This window comes from Geotrypetes seraphini, chromosome 4 (genome assembly GCF_902459505.1).
Source record: "Geotrypetes seraphini chromosome 4, aGeoSer1.1, whole genome shotgun sequence".
Taxonomy (NCBI): domain Eukaryota; kingdom Metazoa; phylum Chordata; class Amphibia; order Gymnophiona; family Dermophiidae; genus Geotrypetes; species Geotrypetes seraphini.
In genome coordinates this window covers 132,907,652-132,929,162 of record NC_047087.1, presented here as the reverse complement: position 1 = coordinate 132,929,162, position 21,511 = coordinate 132,907,652, and the positions used below count along the sequence as shown (strand labels likewise).

The 21,511-nt window shown below is 44.8% G+C and overlaps 1 protein-coding gene across 1 annotated transcript in view; it reads right to left on the bottom strand.

Moving 5' to 3' along the window:
- Window positions 1–21,511, bottom strand: part of ABCG1 (ATP binding cassette subfamily G member 1) — a 129,976-nt gene that overhangs the window by 76,479 nt on the left and 31,986 nt on the right. The window contains exon 3 of the mRNA XM_033940130.1: window positions 974–1,091. Within this exon, the coding sequence (XP_033796021.1) occupies window positions 974–1,091 (118 nt within the window). The remainder of the gene's footprint in view (window positions 1–973; window positions 1,092–21,511) is intronic.

The following is a 21,511-nucleotide window of genomic DNA, read 5'->3' as shown; positions in this document are numbered from 1 at the left end:
CCTCGTGCCCCTGAAGACCCACCACCCTACCTATCTTATTCACAAAGTCCGGCTGGAAGATGACTACCCGCTCTGGCTGACAGGCCCACCTCTTACAAAATGGTGGGCCTTCCCATTCGCAGTGCATCCTGGGATGGGCAGGGGAAGGGCCTAAGGCTCTTATTGGCTCAGGCGCTTAAGGCCCTTCGGGTGGGCCTGCAAGCTGGAACAGGTAGGCATCCTTACAGCTGGACATTATGAATAAGGTAGGGAGGGGCCGGGGGGTGGGCTTGGACGATGGAGGGAGGGAGTGGGCATCCCTCCTGCTGTGGGGAAGGGAGTGGTGGGTGGGTAGTAGTGTTGGGGAATTGTGCAATGATGTGGGAGAGAGTGGGAATCCCTCCACTGCCAGGGGTGGGTGTCTGGAGGTTGTGCGAGCGTAGGTAAGAGACTAAGTGGGGATGGCCCCGAGCTCCAAAATACTTGTGCAGGCTGGCTAACAGGTATCACCAGGGATTGGCCTGTTAGCTGCAAACCTCAGCCTGCTTCTTCTTTATGCAAGCAGAGCTGACACTAAAGGTGATAAGCTCTGAACACTTAAAACATTGAATAAAAATCGAAAACACTAAATAAAATAAGAAAAAGGAGAGAGCAGAACAGAAACACTTCTTCCGGCTTGCATTCAGAAGGGAAAAACTGCAGGTAGCAGTAGAGCTCCTAGAGAAGTAGAAAGGTCACAGAAAAAATCCGGAGTGGATTCTTTCTGCATATGGCTTGTGGCCATAGGGAGATAACCCGCTTGTCCAGAATGTGCACTGTAAATTTAATTATATTTAGTTCAAAACTGTTTATTGAGTTTTCAATGTACAGAAGAGAAAAATATATCAATCAAATACATTTCTGTTTTATATGCCTGCATCTGGATACATCACCTACCCAGTGTAGAATGAACTAAGGTTCCTAGGAAAACAAGATGGTCAGTGAGCTTGCTGACCTGTATCCTGCCAGAATGTTCATCAGTGTGGACTTCCCAGCTCCCGAGGGTCCCATGATTGCCACAAGTTCACCACAATTGAACTGTCCTGAGATTCCTTTCAGTAGAGTCTTATACCCTGAAAGACAAAAGAAGACCGTCAGTTTATACTAATCACCAAGATCCCCTCAATTGAAGAGGCTGGAAAACTGTGTGCCAGAGAAAACCCATCATTCCTGATGGGGGAATGAATTGCTACTGGTCAAAGTCCCTCCCCCAACGGAGGCAGTATCTCCAAATGGGTCAAGATTTGTGTATACTGTGGCAGGAATTAACCACATTCATAAGCCAGGGTACATTTTAGAATGGTCAGTTTTGATATTCTGCTTTTTACAAACATACATGAAAGCAGTTTACAATATATATAAAGCTGACATTAAAAGAAAAGAATGCCATCATTTAATCTAAAGAGAGCTCACTTTAGTACTATGTCCTGTTCTGCCATTAAGTCTGAATACTACCAGAGATGCACAATAAAAAATACTGTTAGAGAGGCTACGACGGAAAGGAAAGAGAAGCTGGAGTCCCTCTGGATCAAGATTCCTAGAAACAATGATGCAGACACAAAAATTGGCTTTACTATCGACCCCCAGGACAGACAGGAGATAGACTCAGAAATAATAGAGGAAATTAAACAAGAATGTAAGACAGGTAATGTAATAATTATGGGAGACTTCAATTTCCCAGGGATAGACTGGAACCTGGGAAACTCGAACTGCGGCAAGGAGGCCAAGTTCCTGGAAGCACTAGGGGACTGCTTCCTGGAACAAATGGTGGGAGAGCTGACGAGAGGAAATGCCACCTTGGACTTGGTCCTAAATGGCATTACGGGACTGACAAAAGAAGTAGAAGTCACGGTCACGCTGGGGACGAGCGATCACAACATGATCAACTTCAAACTTGACATCGGGAAAGGGAAACGTACAAAAACCTTAGCCACAACCTTAAACTTTAAAAAGGGAAGATACGATAGCATGAGAGCCATGGTGAAACAACGGCTCAAGAAAAAAATGGACAAAGTTAAAACGGTAGATCAGGCATGGTCCCTACTGAAAAATACTATCACGGAAGCATAAAATCTCTACATTCCGCGGATTTCCAAAGAAAGGAAAACTAAAGGCAAAGGATAACTGGCATGGCTTACTAGAGAGGTGAAGGAAGCCATAAAATAAAAGAAGGACTCTTTTAAAAAATGGAAACATACGAAAACAACCGAAGCTTGGAACAAACACAAAAATGATCAGAAGAAATGTCACAAGGCGGTGAGGGATGCCAAAAAGGACTATGAGGAGAAAATAGCGCAAGAGGCCAAAAATTTCAATCCCTTCTTTAGATACGTAAAAGGGAAAAAACCCGCAAAAGAGGCGGTGGAACCGCTGGACGACCAGGGAAGAAAAGCAGGGTTACAACCCCCCACACCGCGGCGCAATGTCTATTAAGTAAAGTGGGGGGGTTCCCCCCACGCCCCCCCCGTCGGAGCACTAAAAACAGTAATTTAGAGTGGTGCGGCGGCGCGTGCTGCGCTCAATTGTCTGGGCGCGCCTTTGTCCCGGCGCACTTTTGACCTGACACCCCAGACTTCGACCTTTTTCCAAAGTTGAAACAACCTATGAGTAGACATCATTTTGCATCTCTGGAAGAGCTTTCTTCCACCAGTACCCGAGCCATTTGGCAACTGAACAAAACGATGTCTTGGATGAAATAATGAAGCTTCCAGGACGCTGGGACTTGGTCATTGGAAAGCAGGGAGACTATATTGAAGGATTGTAAAGAAATACTTGAAAAAAATAAAATTAAATATGTAAATTAAAAAAAAATTGTGTGCATTATTTATGAAATGACCCTCATACATTGTTCCATCTTTCTTGCTGGATCACAGCAATATTTCTGATGCCTACTGCTTCATATTATATACTGACGTGTTCAGAATTTTATGCTCTATCACCCTGCAACATTTTAAATTGATTTAAGACTTCAGATTTAAGACCTGTAACGCATAAACTGAAGACTGTCGAAAAATGTTGATATTTCATAAATGGATTACATTAGCTATTTCAATACATACTAAGGGCTCCTTTTACAAAGGCATGAGCGCGCACTAAAATGACGCACGCGCTAGCTGCTATTGCCTCCTTTTAAGCAGGTGGTAATTTTTTAGCTAGTGCGCGCTAATCTTGTGCGTGCGCTAAAAACGCTAGCGCACCTTAGTAAAAGGAGCCCTAAGTTTATTTGTATTTTAACTGTTACCCCCTTCAAGAGGAGGTAGCCCTGAAAAGGGCTGGTTGTTTTCTGCTATTCCAATAACGTATGGGCCAGCCTTTGTTCTTGATAACAAGCTTGCAGCGTTGAGGCATGAAGTGACTCAATTTTCAAAGTTCATCTGGCTGTACAACATGGTGCCAAGCATTAATCAGTGCTTCACTCAACTCAACCTTTGTTTTTGGGTGCCGGGCAAAATGGTAAAATAGTAACATAACATAGTAAATGACGGCAGATAGTAGAGACTATTATTTTTAATCTAAATTTTTGTATTTTATGTTACTTGGTATGTTTGGTTTTGTCCTATAAAATCGTGGTGTTCCCTTCTATCCTATCCTATCTGTACACCACTGTAAAGGTGGTATAGAAAGTCTTTTAATAAAAAATATAAAACAAAATTGAGACAAAGCCAACATGGATTTAGCCAAGGGAAATTTTGCTTCACCAATTCACTAAGGGCTCCCTTTAAAAAGCTGCTTGAGGTTTAGTTTTGGCTTTTTATTGCCTGCCGCAGCGGTATTAGCTCTTACACTCACAGAATTCCTATGAGCGTCGGATCTAATGCAAAGGAGAGTAAATGTTTTGGATAAAGGTGAGTTGGATGAGATTGCGAGTCTGGATTTTCAGATAGCATTTGACAAAGTACCTCACGACTGACTCCCGAGGAAATTAAAAAGTTGTGGGATAGGAGGCAGTGTCCTATTGTACATAAGAACATAATAGCCCTAACCAATGGTGTTCTGGAGTCAGCTCGCAAGAGACGTACAAGTTTTGAAGAATTTTGGAAGCCGGTTGCTAAAGTAGGTTTTTTTTACAAAAATTTTAAAAAATCAATTGCTGTTGCTCCCCTCTGTTTGGCTCTGATTTCAAAGTGAGAGAATGGAACAGTAAAGATTAATACCTGCTTTAGATGGACAGATTTATTTTCTGTTTCTATGTAAGAATCAAGTTAAAGATCTTTAGATTTGGACAGGAATAGGTCCATGGGACCTTGGCAAGGGTTTGATCCACCACAGCGAGTTGGATCAAGAAAGGCTTAAAATGAAAGTCAAGACAGCAGAGGTGAACAGAATGTTTGAGTAGACTACTCGTAGGATTACCATATTTGTTAAGGCAAAAAAAGGTGGACTGCCAAATGCCCCGTCCCTACCTCTACCCCTCTCCTAGGCAGCTGCCAGCTGTGTGTGGTCAAGGCGATAGCAAGCTATAATTGTGCCCTGTGGTCTTGCTGTCCATGGCCATCCCCCAACCTTTCTTGTGCTGACCCCACCCTCTACCCCATGATATATCAGACTTTCAGTTGTGAGTTTTGTACTTTATTCAAAATTAAAAATACAATTCTTTTTTCTACCTTTCTTGTCTAGCCATCTAATTTTTCTAATCATGTTGGTCCCAAATTTCTGCTTTCCTCCGACTTCTCAGCTCTCATGCCAGATTTTTGTGCCCATTCATCATTTTTCTCTCGCCTCCTGTTTTCATCTCCTCCACTTGCTTTTTCCCTCTCAAGAGTTCTTAATTTTTCTCCCTCTCTTCATTCATTCTTACTATATAGTCTTCAATTTCCCTCTTTTTACTGTCTACCTACAGCTTTCTATCTTTTTTCTCACACCATACTTCTTCATTCCCCTTTCTCTTATTCTCCAGTCTCTCACTAACTCTGTTCTCTACTCCCTTCCATTCAGCATGTCCTTCTCTCTCTCTTCTTACTTCCATCCATCGTGTTACCCCTCTCTCTCAAGTCTTGACTTGTCTCTCCCTACTCTTCCGGCTAGTATCTCTCTATGCCTTTTCCATCCAGCCTGACCCTTTTTCTCTCCTTATCCTTTCATTTAGCGGGCTTCCTTATCCATCCTTCCAGCGTCTCCCCTCTCCTCTTTTTCCATCCAGGGTCCCCTTTTTCTCTCCCATCCTTCCATTTAGTATGACACCCCCCTCTCTCCCCCATCCTTCCATATGATGTCGCCCCTCTATCTCTCCCTTTTCTATCCAGCGTCCCCTTTTTCCCTTTCATTCTTCCATTTAGCATTGTAACCAATTAAAAAATATATATTTTAAAAACCCACCTGGGGTGCCGGGGCCTGATACTGGTGGGCCTTGGCGATGAGGGCTTGGCTACAGGGCTCCGTTGTTGGAGCAGGCACCTGGAGTGGCCCAGGTCAGAATCGCGGGTCCTGCTGTGATGCAATAGGTGGGCCCATTACAGGAGACGCCAATTGTTTCTCTGGTGGCTGCAGTTTTTATGTTGCTGGGAAAGCTGCCAAAGAGGAAAGGAAGAGGGCGGATGCATGGTAGGCCTTGCGTGCGCCATAAACAGAAGGCCTGGCCATTGCACCGGTAATGTGACCCAATAATGGGGGGTGCGTGGGAGCGCACTTGAATGTGAACCGAGCTGGGAAGAGCAGATAATGGTGGTTCAGACCAGGTTCCAGAGGAGGGGAGCAACTACTGCTGCAGGGCTTTGGCAAGTAAGCACTTGCTTAAGTTAAGGTCAGGGCTAGGGAGAGAAAAGGGGAGCTGGTGGAGGCTAGGTTCCCACCCCCTCTTTCCCCTTCCTGTGTTATTTTGGCTTTCATTCCTTTCTGTCGATATCCGGAAAAAACCTGAAAAATAAAAAAGTCGCTTGGATGCCTGATGGCACCCTCAAAAAGAGGACAAGTCTGGGAAAACCCAGACATTTGGTAACCCTAGAGCAGCCTGAATGCAAAAAGAAAAAGGAAGGCAGAACAGTAGTTAGAAGGGCTAAAATGAACCAGTGAAGATTTTTTGAGAAACAGTATAATTGTAATGTATTCATTTGAAGACAGTGTTGCTGTGGAAAGTGATAGACTAAGGATATGACAAAAAGGGATGACAGCAGGGTTGATAGAGCTGAATAGCTAAGTAGGAATGGGATTAAAACAGCAGAAAGCTTGGAGAAGGAGGGAAGATGCATAATTCTCCTCTATGATTTTAGAAAGGAAGCAAGGGTAGCAAGGGTTGAAGACAGTGTGCAAGGATGAAGTGAGGGAAAGAGAGATGGACATAACCTAGAATACCAGATTAAACTTGTTAAGGACGCAGACAGCCATAGTCTTGGCAGAGTAGAGGGGAAGAAGGGGTGGAGGTTGGAAGTGAAGACACTTTGAAGAGGGAGTTGATATATGACAAAAATAAATGAGACGTTAGAGAATGTCAGAGGGACATAGTCTTGTTCAGTTAGCGCAGAATCTGAAAAATATGAAGTCAACATGGGCATGAAATTTCAATTCTAGGTGTTCTGCAGAATGGGCACAAAATATAGGAAGCAAATTCTAATGGTCAGTCAAGGCTCGGATTTAGTATATCTTACAATACAGGGAAGCCGAGAAACAAAAGTGTTCAAAGCAGAGAGCACAGTGAAAGAATGCCACATCTACAAAAACAGTGGATGAGAAGAGAGATGAAGTAGCGGTAGAATGTAAGAATTAATAGCCTGAAGATTTCTAAATGTGTTAGTAGCAAGCATGGGAGAGTGTGGTTAAGTGTAAAGGTTTTCAAATGCATCTGATGTTCAGAGAAGGGAAGAGAAGAAGAGGAGAAGTTAGGAGAAAAAGACTGAGTCAGTAGTCAATTGGAGATCAAATGGGGAGGCTAAAAGCTTGGTGCCTCCGAGGCAGAGAGGTCATCAGCATGGAAGTTAAATATTTTCAAGAATGAGGGAGGGGAAAAGTTAAAAAGTCAACGTTTGTGAGATCCACACGGAAGGGAGAGTGGCAATACTACAACTGTGGCCAGCTCAGCAATATAAAGGTAACTTCCATGAAAGAGAACAGCAACTGAAGCAGAATCTTCAGAGGAAAGCCAAATCTCAGTTAAAGAAAAAAAAATGTAGAATATATGAAGAAAAGAGCATGTAAGCAAGCTTCCTGGAAATAAAGTAGAAGTTCCACATGAAGCATGAGAAAAGAGGAAGTGGAAGAAGAAAGATTAGAGTTTTTATGGTTTGATGTGCATAGATGGAACAAGATTTACCTTGGACAGTCAACAGTGGGATTAGTATCCCCAGGAGGCAGGAGGAAGAGGAGAAGGGAAATAGTGCACACCATTAATGGCTGTGCTTTCTCTGTTGCATTAATGCTGTACAGTATATTGGCTTCTGTCTGAATGAAAGGCAGTATGACAATCAGGTTTAAGTTGTATTTGGCTTCCAACTGCTTTACTGTTTTATAGTTAAAAGGCAGTATAGTAAATGCACTAACTAAACTAATACCAGTTAGGTCACATTTTTCCTGTGGAAATAAATCTTACCTCAGAATCCTTAATCTCTTCATAAGCCAGCTAATTGTGCCATGTGGAATCCGGTATGAAGTTTCTGAAAAGTACCATGCACAAAAAAAATACGGTGCCTCACCTGCTTTCTCATGCTTCTCTCTTGCATGCCGCTCACACTTTCATCCTTCTCACCTCTCCCCTCCCTATTTAGAGAATGACACGGTGACAAAATTCATCACCGTTCCCGTTCCCGTCCCCGCGGATAACCATCTTCATGTCATTCTTTAAGGAGAGAGGGAAGAATCAGAGTAAGAATGGCCACAACCACTGACCCTCAAGCTTTGCTTTGAAGAATGCTGGTGTAGAAGGACTGAAGTTGAGACAGACTCTACAGAATGACAGTCTCTGGTATCCAGAGCAGATATTGTGATGTCATAATGCCTCATTCCACCAGTGCCTAAGAGCCAATCACATCAGTGATGTCACAATGGCTTCATTATCCTTGGCTCACATAAGAATCAGAGTATGAATGGCCACAACCACTGACCCGCAAGCTTTGCTTTGAAGAATGCTGGTGTAGAAGGACTGAGGTTGAAATAGACACTAGAAAATGACATGGGATTATTTTCCTTGGTTATCCATGGGGACGGGAACGGAGATGAATTTTGTCACCGTGTCATTCTCTACCTATCATCTCTCTTGCCCCTCTGCTTGTGTCATATCAACCCAGCTTCACAGTGACCAAACACTACACCAGCCTCCTGCTCCCCAGAGCTGCACCATGTTACACAGATATAGCAGAAGGGAGTTCTCTCTCTTTACTGCCAGAACAGTCACTGTCAATACCAAATATCTTAGGACAGGGGCAGCTCAAGGCATTCTGCTGCCTGAGGCGAGGGATGAGTTGACTCTCCCCCCAAGCATCCAAAATGGAAGCGGGGCAAGGGCTGCCCCAACTACTAGGCAAGATTGGTCAGCTGCCTATAGCAGCAGCTTCTTAGACGGTAGTAGTTTCAGTAACGTAGTAAATGACAGCAGAGCCATACACACCACTCCTTTTAGGCCCAGGTCACTCATGTTTAAAGCAAAATAATAAATCCTGCCATACAAACTCAAAGAACCATGTTTTTCACCACACATATTTTAACCTGCTTTTCAGCAAAAACACAAAGGAGATATATGATGCTCAAACAAAGAGCAAAATGAGAAAGAAAGCAAAAGAAAAGCTCAGTTTAACACTCCATAATAAAATTAGTTATATGGGAGCTGATAATTCTACCATCCCACAACGTGCAGATCAGAACTAGAACATTTCTCCATGGAAGTCACCATACAAAAAAAAAATCCTAATTTTCATGTTATCTGAGCAATAGCAACACAAAGCTCTCCACTACCAGGCACATTGTGAAATACAAAACCTGAAAAGAGGCTGCATATTTTGTACTGAATAAAATACAAAGATATCTGCAATTAATATTTCCCAAAGCTAACATATTTCAATTAATACATTCCAAATAAAACACTTTATTCTACCTTTGTTTTCTGAACGGTTTCATGTTCTATTATGCTGGTTCCAGTTACTTGTCTGCTTTCCTGTCTGTCTTCTGTTTCCAGTGGTTGTTGTCTCTTTTTCAATTCTCCTCTCTCCTCCTGCCTTGTTCTCTCAATATACAGTATCTGTCTCCGACATACTGATTTTTCCTTTTTAGCTCTTTCCTTTCTTTTTTGGCCCATCCACTCAAATTTCACTCCACTCCTTTCTACTTTTCATCTACCTATCAACTGGTTCATAGTTGCGTGCGAGACACCAGCGCGCCGATAATCGAGCGCTGACAATTCAGCGCAAGAAAGAAGCGCGCCGCGGGGAAACTTAGTTTTAAAGAGCTCCAAAGCGGGGTGTGAGAGGGGAACCCCCCCATACACACTTTACTGTATAGTGTTGGGGGGGGAAGGTTTGGGTGGTTGGAACCCTCCATTATAGAGAAAACGGAACTTTTTCTGATTTTTTTCGGGAAAAGTTCAGTTTTCTCTCTAATGTGGGGGTTGCACCCCCCACATCCCCCCAAAGGCAGCACGAACACTATGCAGTAAAGTGGGGGGGGCGTTCCCCCTACACCCCTCCCATCAGAGCTCTTTAAAACTAAGTTTTCCTGCGGCGCGTTTCTTTCTTGCGCCGAATTGTCAGCACTCAATTGTCGGCGCGTTGGTGTCTGGCACGCGATTATTCCGTCACATAAGAACATAAGCAGTGCCTCTGCCGGGTCAGACCATAGGTCCATCCTGCCCAGCAGTCCGCTCCCGCGGCGGCCCAAACAGGTCACGACCTGTCCGAATCATCAGAAGGGGCTCCCTTGCCACCTTGGTTTCCCATTTAAGTCCTGCCTTCCTATCGAAGTCCTAGCCCTCCGGTCTTGCACATGCACGACCTGGTTGGTTTATACTCATTACCTGGTTAGCTTTCTTTACTTGTGTTACATCCCAGCTCCTCCCTCAGTATCCCACGATCCCTTTATCCCTCAGGAATCCATCCAATCCCTGTTTGAATCCCTGGACTGTACTCTGCCTGATCACTTCCTCCGGTAGCGCATTCCAAGTGCCCACGACCCTCTGGGTGAAAAAAAATTTCCTTACATTTGTTTTGAACCTATCTCCCTTCAGTTTCTCAGAGTGCCCCCTCGTATTTGCTGTCCCCTTCAGTCTGAAGAATCTGTCCCTATCCACCCTCTCTATGCCCCTCATGATCTTGAAGGTCTCTATCATATCTCCCCTGAGCCTCCTTTTCTCCAGAGAGAAGAGCCCCAGCCTATCCAGCCTCTCGGCGTATGAGCAGTGTTCCAGCCCTCTTACCATTCTCGTTGCTCTCCTTTGGACTCTCTCAAGTACCGCCATGTCCTTCTTGAGGTGCGGCGACCAATACTGAACGCAGTATTCCAGATGTGGACGCACCATCGCTCGATACAATGGCATGATGACTTCCTGTGTTCTGGTTGTTATGCCCTTCTTTATGATGCCCAGCATCCTGTTGGCTTTTTTCGAGGCTGCTGCGCACTGTGCAGATGGCTTCAGTGATGCATCCACCAGTACACCCAAGTCTCTCTCGAGTCTGCTGTCTCCCAACAATACCCCCCCCAATTTGTAGTTGAACAACGGGTTCTTTTTCCCTATATGCATGACCTTGCATTTGTCCACGTTGAAGCGCATTTGCCATTTGTTTGCCCAGTCTTCCAGCTTGTCCAGGTCCCTTTGTAGGTCCTCACACTCCTCCCTGGTCCTAACTCTGCCGCACAGTTTGGTATCGTCTGCAAATTTTATAACCTCACATTTTGCCTCCTTTTCCAGGTCATTGATGAATATATTAAAGAGTAACGGCCCAGCACCGATCCCTGTGGCACACCGCTCGTGACTCCCCGCCAGTCAGAATATTGACCCTTTACTCCGACCCTCTGCAGTCTACCCGACAACCAGTGCTTGATCCATCTGTGCACATCCCCTCCCATCCCGTGGTTCCACAGATTCTTAAGTAGCCTTTCATGTGGCACCTTGTCGAAAGCCTTTTGAAAATCGAGGTAAATGATATCTATGGGCTCCCCATTGTCCACCCGACTGCTTATTCCCTCAAAGAAGTCACCTATCAACTTTATCTCCCTAGCTCTCCCATTTCACCCCTTCCCCAGCCTCCTATTCCCATCTCTTTCTCTCCTCATTCCCTCTCCACCAAGTCCATCTCTCTTCCCCATCACCCATTTTCCCCCTCCACCGTCCATCTCTCCCTTTCATACCCTCTCCCATCTTTCTCTGACCCACTTTCACCCCTTTTGCCATCTCTCCCTTTTCTGTCCCTCCATCCTCCCAAAAAGTGTCTCTCTCCCTATCCCCCTTCTACCCCATCTGCCATCTCTCCCTGTCCCCCTTCTAGCCCCTCTGTCCTCCCCATCCATCTCCCAAATCTGCCATCTCTACCTCCCTCCCCTTACCCCATCCCAGAGTCTATCTTTCCCTCCTTTCCTCACTTGCGTCCAACATCTCTTCCTTCTCCCACTCCCTCCCCTGTGTCCAATATCTATCTTCAGGCAGCACTGTTGAGGGAGCAGCATCTTGCTGCTGGCCTCTCTGCTGCTCCCTTTCCCAGCATCTAATGCTTTCACCCTTCTCTCCACAATTGGCATTTTTCCCATTCTACCCCCCCACCCCCTTTCCAGGCTGCATCTATTTTTAATTTTTTGTAAAAGTTGCCAGGTGGCAGTAACAATTCCCTGCCTCTGGTCCCTGCATCTTCTCTCCACTGCTGCCCACTCTCTCTGACAACTTCCTGTTTCTGCTACCGCCCTGTAACTTTTATAGAAAACTAAAGGTAGATACAGCGGGGTGGGGGGGGGAGGGAGTTGAATGGGGAAAATGCTGATTGTGGGGAGAAGGGATTGATAACCTTTCTCCCTCAGACCACCTCCTTGGCCACAGATTCTAGTGGTGGCCCCTCCAGTTATGCCTGTGTGTCTACAGCTCACTCTCCTCTCTACCCACAATTCGGCATCTGCCCCACCCCACCCCTCAACCGCTCTACCTTAAAGGTGGTTATTTTTTGGTTCTCAACAGAGGCAGCATTGCACATATGCTGCCTGTGACTGGACCTGCTCTGAAGCTTTCCCTCTGGTCAGTCATGCTTCTTCTGACATCACTTCCTGTTTTTGCATAGGCAGGACCAGTCAACAGGAAAGCTTCAGACCAAGATGTAGCAAATATGAAATGCTGCCACTGCCATGGAGCAACAGAAGACTGTCTTTAAGGTAGACCAGTAAAGGGGGCTGATGACGCTGAATTGCACAAAGGGCAGCGATTGGGAGTTGAAGAGAGCAAAAGAGAAGTTTGAAAGAATAAAAGAGATGCTGCAATGGGATAGCGCATTACTAATTGTGATTAAGAAAATTGCAGAGTTAACTGCAATTAACTTGCAGTCCTAATTTAAACTCATAGTAGAAACGTACAGGATGAGTAATACTTTCAATCAATGATAGTGAAGAAGAAATGATGTCTTACCTGATAACCTTCTTTCTTTAGCGTCAATGACACTATTCTGCATGAATAGGTATTATCCCTTCCTACCAGCAGGTAAAGATAGAGAAAAAAAAAAGACTGACCATCATTGGTTTATGCTTTGGTGCCCCCTGGAAGATTCCAATATGCATTTGCCCAAGCAGCAGAAGGTCCCTAGTTATGGACTCATGCCCCACCAACTACTATAGCTGCAATCTTCCAATCTGTCGATTAAATCGGGAAAGGTTCCGTAAGACTGGAAGGTGGCAAATGTTACACCAATCTTCAAGAAAGGTTCGAGGGGAGATCCAGGAAACTATAGACCCATGGGTTTGACCTCGGTACCGGGAAAGATGGTAGAGGCGCTGATAAAGGACCGCATCATTGATCATCTTGATGGACACGGGCTGAGGACCAGTCAGCATGGTTTTAGCAAAGACAGATCATGTTTGACGAACTTGCTGCTCTTCTTTGAGGGAGTAAACAGACAGATAAACAAGGGCAACCCGGTCGACATTGTATATCTGGATTTTCAAAAGGCGTTTTACAAGGTTCCGCATGAATGACTACTTCGGAAAATTGCGAGCCATGGAATCGAGGGTGAAATACTCACGTGGATTAAAAACTGGCTGGATCATAGGAAACAGAGAGTGGGGGTAAATGGACAATACTAGGACTGGAAGAGCATCACAGTGGGGTGCTGCAGGGCTCAGTGCTTGGACCCGTGCTCTTCAACATCTTTATAAATGATCTAGACATTGGTACGACGAGTGAGGTTATTAAATTTGTGGACGATACAAAGTTATTCAGAGCAGTGAAGACACAGGGGGATTGCGAAGATCTGCAACATGACATAATCAGGCTTGAGGAATGGGCATTAACATGGCAGATGAGGTTTAACATGGATAAGTGTAAAGTGATGCATGTAGGTAACAAAAATCTCATGCACGAATACAGGATGTCCAGGGCGGTACTTGGAGAAACCTCCCAGGAAAGAGACTTGGGAGTTATGATCGACAAGTCGATGAAGCCGTCCACGCAATGTGTGGCGGCGGCAAAAAGGGCGAACAGAATGCTAGGAATGATAAAGAAGGGGATTATGAACAGATCGGAGAAGGTTATTATGCCGCAGTACCGGGTCATGGTGCGCCCTCACCTGGAGTACTGTGTCCAGCACTTGTCGCTGTACATGAAGAAGGACATGATGCTACTTGAAAGGGTCCAGAGAAAGGCGACTAAGATGGTTAAAGGGCTGGAGGAGTTGCCGTATAGTGAAAGATTAGAGAAACTGGGCCTTTTCTTCCTCGAACAGAGGAGATTGAGGGGTGACATGATCGAAACATTTAAGGTACTGAAGGGAATAGACTTAGTAGATAAGGAGAGGTTGTTCACCCTCTCTAAGGTAGGGAGAACGAGAGGGTTCTCTCTAAAATTGAAAGGGGATAGATTCCGTACGAATGTAAGAAAGTTCTTCTTCACTCAGAGAGTAGTAGAAAACTGGAACGCTCTTCCGGAGTCTGTCGTAGGGGAAAACACCTTCCAGGGATTCAAGACAAAGTTAGACAAGTTCCTGCTGAACCAGACTGTACACAGGTAGGGCTAATCTCAGTTAGGGCGCTGGTCTTTGACCTAGGGGCCGCCGCGTGAGTGGACTGCTGGGTACGATGGACCACTGGTCTGACCCAACAGCGGCAATTCTTATGTTCAATGATAAGCAAGCAAGCAAGCATAACATTACCAAGTGGCATTTGCTACCCTGTGTAAACCAAAATATAGCAGTTTCAAGTATCACTGCCCAGGAAAAAGATCTAGGTGTCACAGTTGAGAATACATTGAAACTTTCAGCTCAATGTGTGGCAGCGGCTAAGAAAGCAAATAGAATATTAGGAATTATCAGGATTGGAATAGAAAACAGAGATGAAAATGTTATAATGCCCTTGTTTGCTCTATGGTATGGGCACACCTCAAATACTGTGTGCAATTCTAGTCACTGTATCTCAAAAAAGATATAAAGGAATTAGAAAAGGTACAGAGAAGGGCAACAAAAATGATAAAAGGGATGGGATGACTTCCCTATGAGGAAAGGCTAAAGTAGCTAGGGATCTTCAGCCTGGAGAAGACTAGAGACAGCTCAGGTGTGATATGATAGAGGTCTATAAAATACTGAGTGGAGTCGGAAGGGTAGATGTGAATCACTTCTTTACTCTTTCCAAAAATACTAGGACTAGAAGGTTCCTTGTGACCCTGGGTAAGTCACTCAATCTCCATTGCCCCCCCCCCCCCCCATGTACATTAGATAGATTGTGAGCCCACAGGACAGATTGGGAAAAATGCTTGAGTACCTGAATGTAAACCACTTAGAGGGGCATAATCGAAAGGAACGTCTAAGTCCATTTTCGTCTAAGTTGCAAATCGTCCAAAGTAAAAAACAGCCTAGGACACATTTTCAAAAAATACGTCCAAAAATGTTTTTGTTTCGAAAATCGTCTAACTATTCGTCCTGCCGATCTGATCGTCCAAGTTGCTAAATTGTCCATCTTTATACCACATTTTCGTCCAACTTTTCGTCCAAGTCAAAAACGCCTAGAACAAGCCCTGTGGGACGTGGGAGGGATCTGCAAAGTGATGGACTGAATACCCAGACATGGCACCTAAATAGTGGGGTACCTTACAGGGCACTACTGTGAACTTCACAAAAAGGGTGCCATGTCTTTTCCTCATTACAGCTCCCTTATAGGTCACAGTGAGCCCCCCAAACCACCTCTAGAATCCCCTAGACCCACCTATCTACTACCCTAAATAACCCTTATGGCTGCAGGAGCCATGTATATGCCAGTAAAAAAGGTTTTGGGGGATGTATAGGGGACTGCACATGTTTAAATATCAATGCAGTGATTACAGGGGTTCCTCCCCACGAGTCCCTAACCCACCCTCAAGACGGCTAAAATCGCCTCTGTGTTGGACGACTAGGCTTTCCCATGCCAGGCTGCCAGGTGATGATGGTCTAGAGGCTGAATTTTAAAGGTGTGATTAATATTTTTATGGGGATGGGAGTGGGGGGGGGGGGGTCGGTGATCACTGGGGTAGTGTGTGGGGGTCTGTTTTATGTGTTTGCAGTGCTTATCTGGTGACTTTAGGTGTTTTTTGTGACTTAGACCATGCTTTACATGGTCTAAGTCACAATGTCCAAGTTCCGTCTAGGCTCTGTTGTTAAACTTTCGGTTATACATGCTGTATGACTAAGTCTAAGCTAGCCCACGTCCCGCCCAACTCCCGCTCTCGACATTCCTCCTGAAACGCCCCGTTTAGCTTTGGTCGTTCAGCAGCACTATGAAGGCCTAGGTTGTTTAGAAATACATCCAAAACCCGTTTTTATTATCGGCACTTGGACATATTTTGACAATGTTCGTCCAAGTACCGACTTAGGCCGGTTTTGGGACATTTTTCTCTTTCGATTATGAGCCCTATAGGCTATAAATGGTATATAAATGGTATAAATAATAAATAAGTAGTACATTTAAACAGACCAGGTTTCTGATTCCTACACACATCCAGGGAGGGGGTGGGAAATTGGAGGGGTGGGGTTAAGTGATTTCTAATATATTTATATACAAACATAAGTGCTGTGTTTTTATGATATTATATGTATGTATACTTGTTGGCACTTTTTTCAATTTAAAAAAAAAACCAACAACAAAACAGACCAGAGAAAATATTTCTTTACACAATGTATAATTAAACTCTAGAATTCGTTACCAGAGAATGTGATGAAATCAGTTAGCTTAGCAGGGCTTAAAAACGGTTTGGATAATTTCCTAAAAGCAGGATCGGCAGCGCTGCCTCTTGCTGGCTGCCGCTGCCGCTCCTGCTTTAGAGGGCAAGGGTCAGTCGAGAAGTACTGCAGTGGACGGCTTCCCCCCTAGCCTTCCGCGCCTCCCTTTACCTGATTGCAGCAGAAAGCAGCCTGCAGAAAGGATCGCGGGTACTTTAGCGATCCTTGCAGGTTGCCATAGGCCTTCGGAGCAGTCATCCCTCTGATGTCAGAGGAGGGGCGGGTCTGTAGCAGAAAAACGACAGCTCTGGAGGCCTATGGCAACCTGCAAGGATTGCTAAAGTACCCGCGATCCTTTCTGCAGGCTGATTTCTGCTGCAATCGGGCAAAGGGAGGCGCGGGAGGCCAGAGGGGAACACACAGGCCTTCCAGGGGGGGGGAAGTCCTTCGGGGGGGGGACAGGCCTTCAGGTGGGGGTGCAGGCCTTCAGGGGGGGACAGACTTTCGGAGGGGAGGTACAGTCCTTCGGGGGGTGCAGGTCTTCAGGTGGGGTATAGGCCTTCAGGAGGAACAGACCTTCAGGGGGGAGGTGCAGTCCTTCGGGGGGGGGACAGACCTTCAGGGGAGGGGGTCCTGGTGTAGAAGTACATGGAGGGAGGGAGGGAAGGGGGGGTTCAAAGATACGTGCATATGCCGGACTTTGGGGGGAAGAAATAATGGGTCTAAAAACAGAGTAGTGGGAGAGAGATGGTGGATAATGGGATTTAGGGAGGGAAGGAACAGAAAGGGAGAGAAGTTGGACACAAGGGATGGTGTGGAGGGGGGATAGAGATACTGGATAGGAGGGTAGTTGGGAAGAGAAAGGGTGAGATGGTGGACCCTGCGGTGGTGGGGAAGGAGGGAGAGATACTGGATGAAAGGGTAGTTGAGAAAAGGTGAATCTGTGGATGGAGATGAAAAAAAGGAAAGATGCCAGAACTCCGGGGAAGGGAAGGGAAACGGAAGGGGAGGACAGAAATGGCAGATGGATGGTTAGCACGGAGAAAGAAGAAAGGAGGCCCTGGCAAGCAAGTTATCAGAAGACAACCAGAGCCTGGGACCAACAAGATTTGAATATTGATCAGACAACAAAAGGTAGAAACAATAATTTTATTTTCTGATTTGTGATTACAATATGTCAGATCTGAAAAGTGTATCTTGCCAGAGCTGGTGTTAGACCGCAAACGTGAGCTAGGATTTAACAGAGAGAGGAAAAGTCCTTTTTGTTTCTTTATTTTGTTTACACCACAGTGCCAGTGTGGTTAGGAGAAGCCAAAGGGGGTGAAGAAGCTATAAAATAAACCCACCAGGATGTTTGAAAAAAACACCCAATTGGGCAGGAAAATCGAATCGAAAAAGGCTGAATTGAATCGAATCAAAAAATTTTTTTCTTGGATCGGCAGCACTACTATATACTGTTTCTTTCACATCTTTTGGAGGTGGGTTGGTCATGCCTGGCAGAATAAGGGAGGGGGGGAAGAGATCATGCAAGAATCTCTCCAGTGGTCATCTGGTTAGTTTGGACACCTTTTTGGCCCTTATTCGTTTTTAAAATAGGTCGAGCCCCAAATGTCTAAATGGTGCCCTGGATGTTTTGCTAAATGTGTATTACTGAAAGACATCCAAGTCCTAAGCCCACCCATAAACACAGCTTTAACAGGCCCCACTGGAATTTAGATAAACAAGAGACGACCAGCCTAGAAATACATCTAAAATATGCATTTTGAAAATAGTGATTTGGACATTTTAGCAAGAAAAACATCCAAATGCCACTTATGCCATTTTTTGGATGTTTTTCTCTTTTGAAAATGTGTCTGTGGATGGAATGGGGCCTCAGTATCCACTTCTAGTCAAATTTCTCTCATAGAATAAGCGTAGTAATGGTGGCAGATAAAGGCCATATAGCCCATCCAGTTTTCCAATCCATACCATCTATCATCTCATCTTCTCTCTAGGTTGCGGCAGCCTTTTCTAGTGGCCTCAGATCTGGCCAGGAGTGAGTGGCCAATGCTCCTGTCCATTCACCACTGGACCATCAGGGATTCTGCAAGGTAGGCCCAGAAAAGGAGAGGATTGGCAGGTGTGGTATGGGGGGGGGGGGTGGAGTAGCCAGTGCCGTTATCTGGAACATAAATGGCACCAGCCAATATTCTGACCAGTGCCTGGTTACTTTCACTGCACAAAAAGAGAGCCTTTTTTTTTTTTTGTCCTAACTTTACGAGGGTTCCTGGATAGTTAGAGGGTTGAATTTCACCACTACCCAGCTAAGTGGCCACTCCAGCCAACCTCCACCCCCAGCCCACCCCTAATCAGCAGCTGCGAAAGAGGCAGTACTCAGTGGCACTACTGAATATTGCTGCTCAGCTTTAGACAAGTGACAAATGGTCAGGAACTTTTCCTGGTCATTTAAATCACTTTGAAAATCGGGCCTTATAATTTAAATAAAAAGATTGTGTCTTGCATATTCATTAAGGACAACCTACAAACCTGACCACTTGGTGGCTCTCAAGGAATGGAGCGAATACTAACAAGATAGGATCACTGTGGGGTGTTATTTTGAGGATGGTAATTAAGAATGATTGGGGGGGAGGTTCTGATATTTGTGATGTAATATGTTATTGTCTAGGATTTAATCATTTGCTAAAAGTGGAGGAATAGATGGGGTATAACCCATAGAAGTAAAGTATGTTTTAATGTTTAAATTTTGTATGTAATATGATCCATTTCAATCTGGTCTAATATCAGGAATAAATAGAAAATAAGAAATGTAAATAAACTGTAAGCAATTTGACAGTCTATTGCTTCTTTGCAGAAGGCAGAATTCTGCTAACCATAGGCTCTTGTGCTAGTCACTCCCTCTCTTATCCTAGCAACAGCCTACATCCAATTGCAGCACACTTCCAGAAGCAAGTGCATCTCTGGTTGAGGTTACTGCCGTGCAATGACCAGCAGTAACCTAAAAAGAATGGATCCTGCAGCACTGCACCTGCTTCCAAGGACAGCAAGTGGATGCTGCCTTCTCCTCCTAGGATCAGCCAAATTATTTCAAGCAAATCCCAATGTGAGCTACCTGTTATGCAGAAATAGCTCCTGTGGGCCTGGACTCAGCTAAGAACTGCAGGTTCCTGGATTCCCATATCATGAGAATAAACTAGGATTCATTGTCTGGCACGGCACAAGTTTGATTTGTTTTAAACCTGTTTTTTGGCATTCTGACAAAGTTTCTTGGTTTAGAAAACATGTTATTTACAAAGCTATGTTCAGTATGGATGAAATTTCAGCTGGCTAAAATGCCAGATTATACCACCTCACACTATAAAATAAAATCTCATTAAGATTATTCTGCCAATTACAATACAGAGAATTACCACCAGGTCCTTTGCACCAAAGGAGCTTTTGCAGCACTCTGTCACCAATGCTTTTCCTAGTAACACACAATAATACTGCATTTAATAGTATCCTGGTACTATTAATTTTTCTAGTGATACTTTGAAACATAGAAAATGATGACAAAGTATCCAGTCTGTCCATCCTTACCAACTACACTTCCCCCTCGCAATTCGTGGTTTTAGGACTCGTGATTTTGATTATTCACAATTTCCTAAAATAGGAAGCACTGCCAGCTCCCAGACCTCAACTGGTGGTCTAGCAGTCTTTCGGGACAAGAGCGTATAAGATCGCTCCTGCCCTGAAAAGACCGCTGGACCACCAGGTAAGGTCTGGAATGTCGGGGGGAAGGCTGGAGGGAGGCAGTGGTGGGTCCAGAGCCGGCCCAAATATTATTTGTGAATTTTCAATATTCGCAGGCCGGCTCAGCCCCTAACCCCCGTGAATATCAAGGGAGGAGTGTAGTAAACTTTACAATCTCTTCCTCTCCCTTAGAGATCCTTTGTACTTGTCCCATGCATTTTTTTGAATCTAGATACATTTTGATATCTACTATACGAGACCATTCCACATATCTTTATGAAAAGCATAGTGGATTTTCCTTACATTATTCCTGCCTCTTTCTGTTTAAACCACAAAGGTATTTAAACATCTCCATCGTAGCTCTCCTCCCCCAAATTTCTTCCAAAGTACAGTATACTAAAGTGTGTTCCCACATGCTTTACAACCAAGATCATTTTAATAGCCACACTCTGGGCTGACTGAAGGTGCAGTCTCCAGTACTATATTACTCCTGACAGAATTCTGTGCAAAATTTTTGAAAATTCTACACACCCAAGTCCCTTCCTCTCTCTCCCTCCCCCCCCCCCCAAATTTTTGGTCCATCATCCATGTCCCTTCCTCTCTTAACCCCCAACCACAGTTCAACATCATCTTCCCTTCTCCTTCTGCAGGTCTGCCCTCGCTCTGTGATCCCCCACCCTCCATGGCATCTCCCTGCCATCCTGCTCCTTACCCAACAACCCCCCTTCCTTCCCCACACAGGTCTGGCTTCCGATCAAACCCCCCTCCCCTCCCCCCACCATGTGGAGCCAGTATCTCTTACCCGCAGGCCCAATGAAAGCAGCAGCAGCAGTGGTAAGTCAGCAGAGGCAGCGCTGTAAACAGGCTACTTATGGCCAGCCCTGATAGGACCTTTCCTCTGCTGCATTGGAGGTGACGCACCAGAGGACTAGCAATCTAAGTTAATGGCTGAGCCAATGGAGTATAAAGTAACTTGGATCAAGGTCAGAAGGATCAGCAACAGAAGAACAGAGATTTGGATATTGGCTTCCTTGATTTTCAGCCTATTTAGGGTTACCAGATGTCTGGATTTATCTGGACATGTCCTCTTTTTAAAGGACCATCTGGGTATCCAGACAATTTCCTGGACTGAAAAAATAAATGCTCTGTATCTGAACCAAACTGATTTCAAACAACACCATAGCACCAAAACCACCATGACAGGAGTAATCACCTTCATTTGAAATTACTAATAATAATAATAACTTTATTTTATATACCGCCAACTATCTTGCGACTTCTAGGCGGTTACTAAGACTGCTCTAAATCAGTTGTTCTTTCTCTTAATCTCTCAGCCACATTTGACCTCACAGATCATTTCATCTTGCTGCAGCACCTACAACATATTGGCATCACAGGCTTTGCCTAAGTCTGGTTCAGGTCTCATCTAGCATCCAGAGAATATATAGTGAGCTACCAGATAGCTTCTACTAGATCAT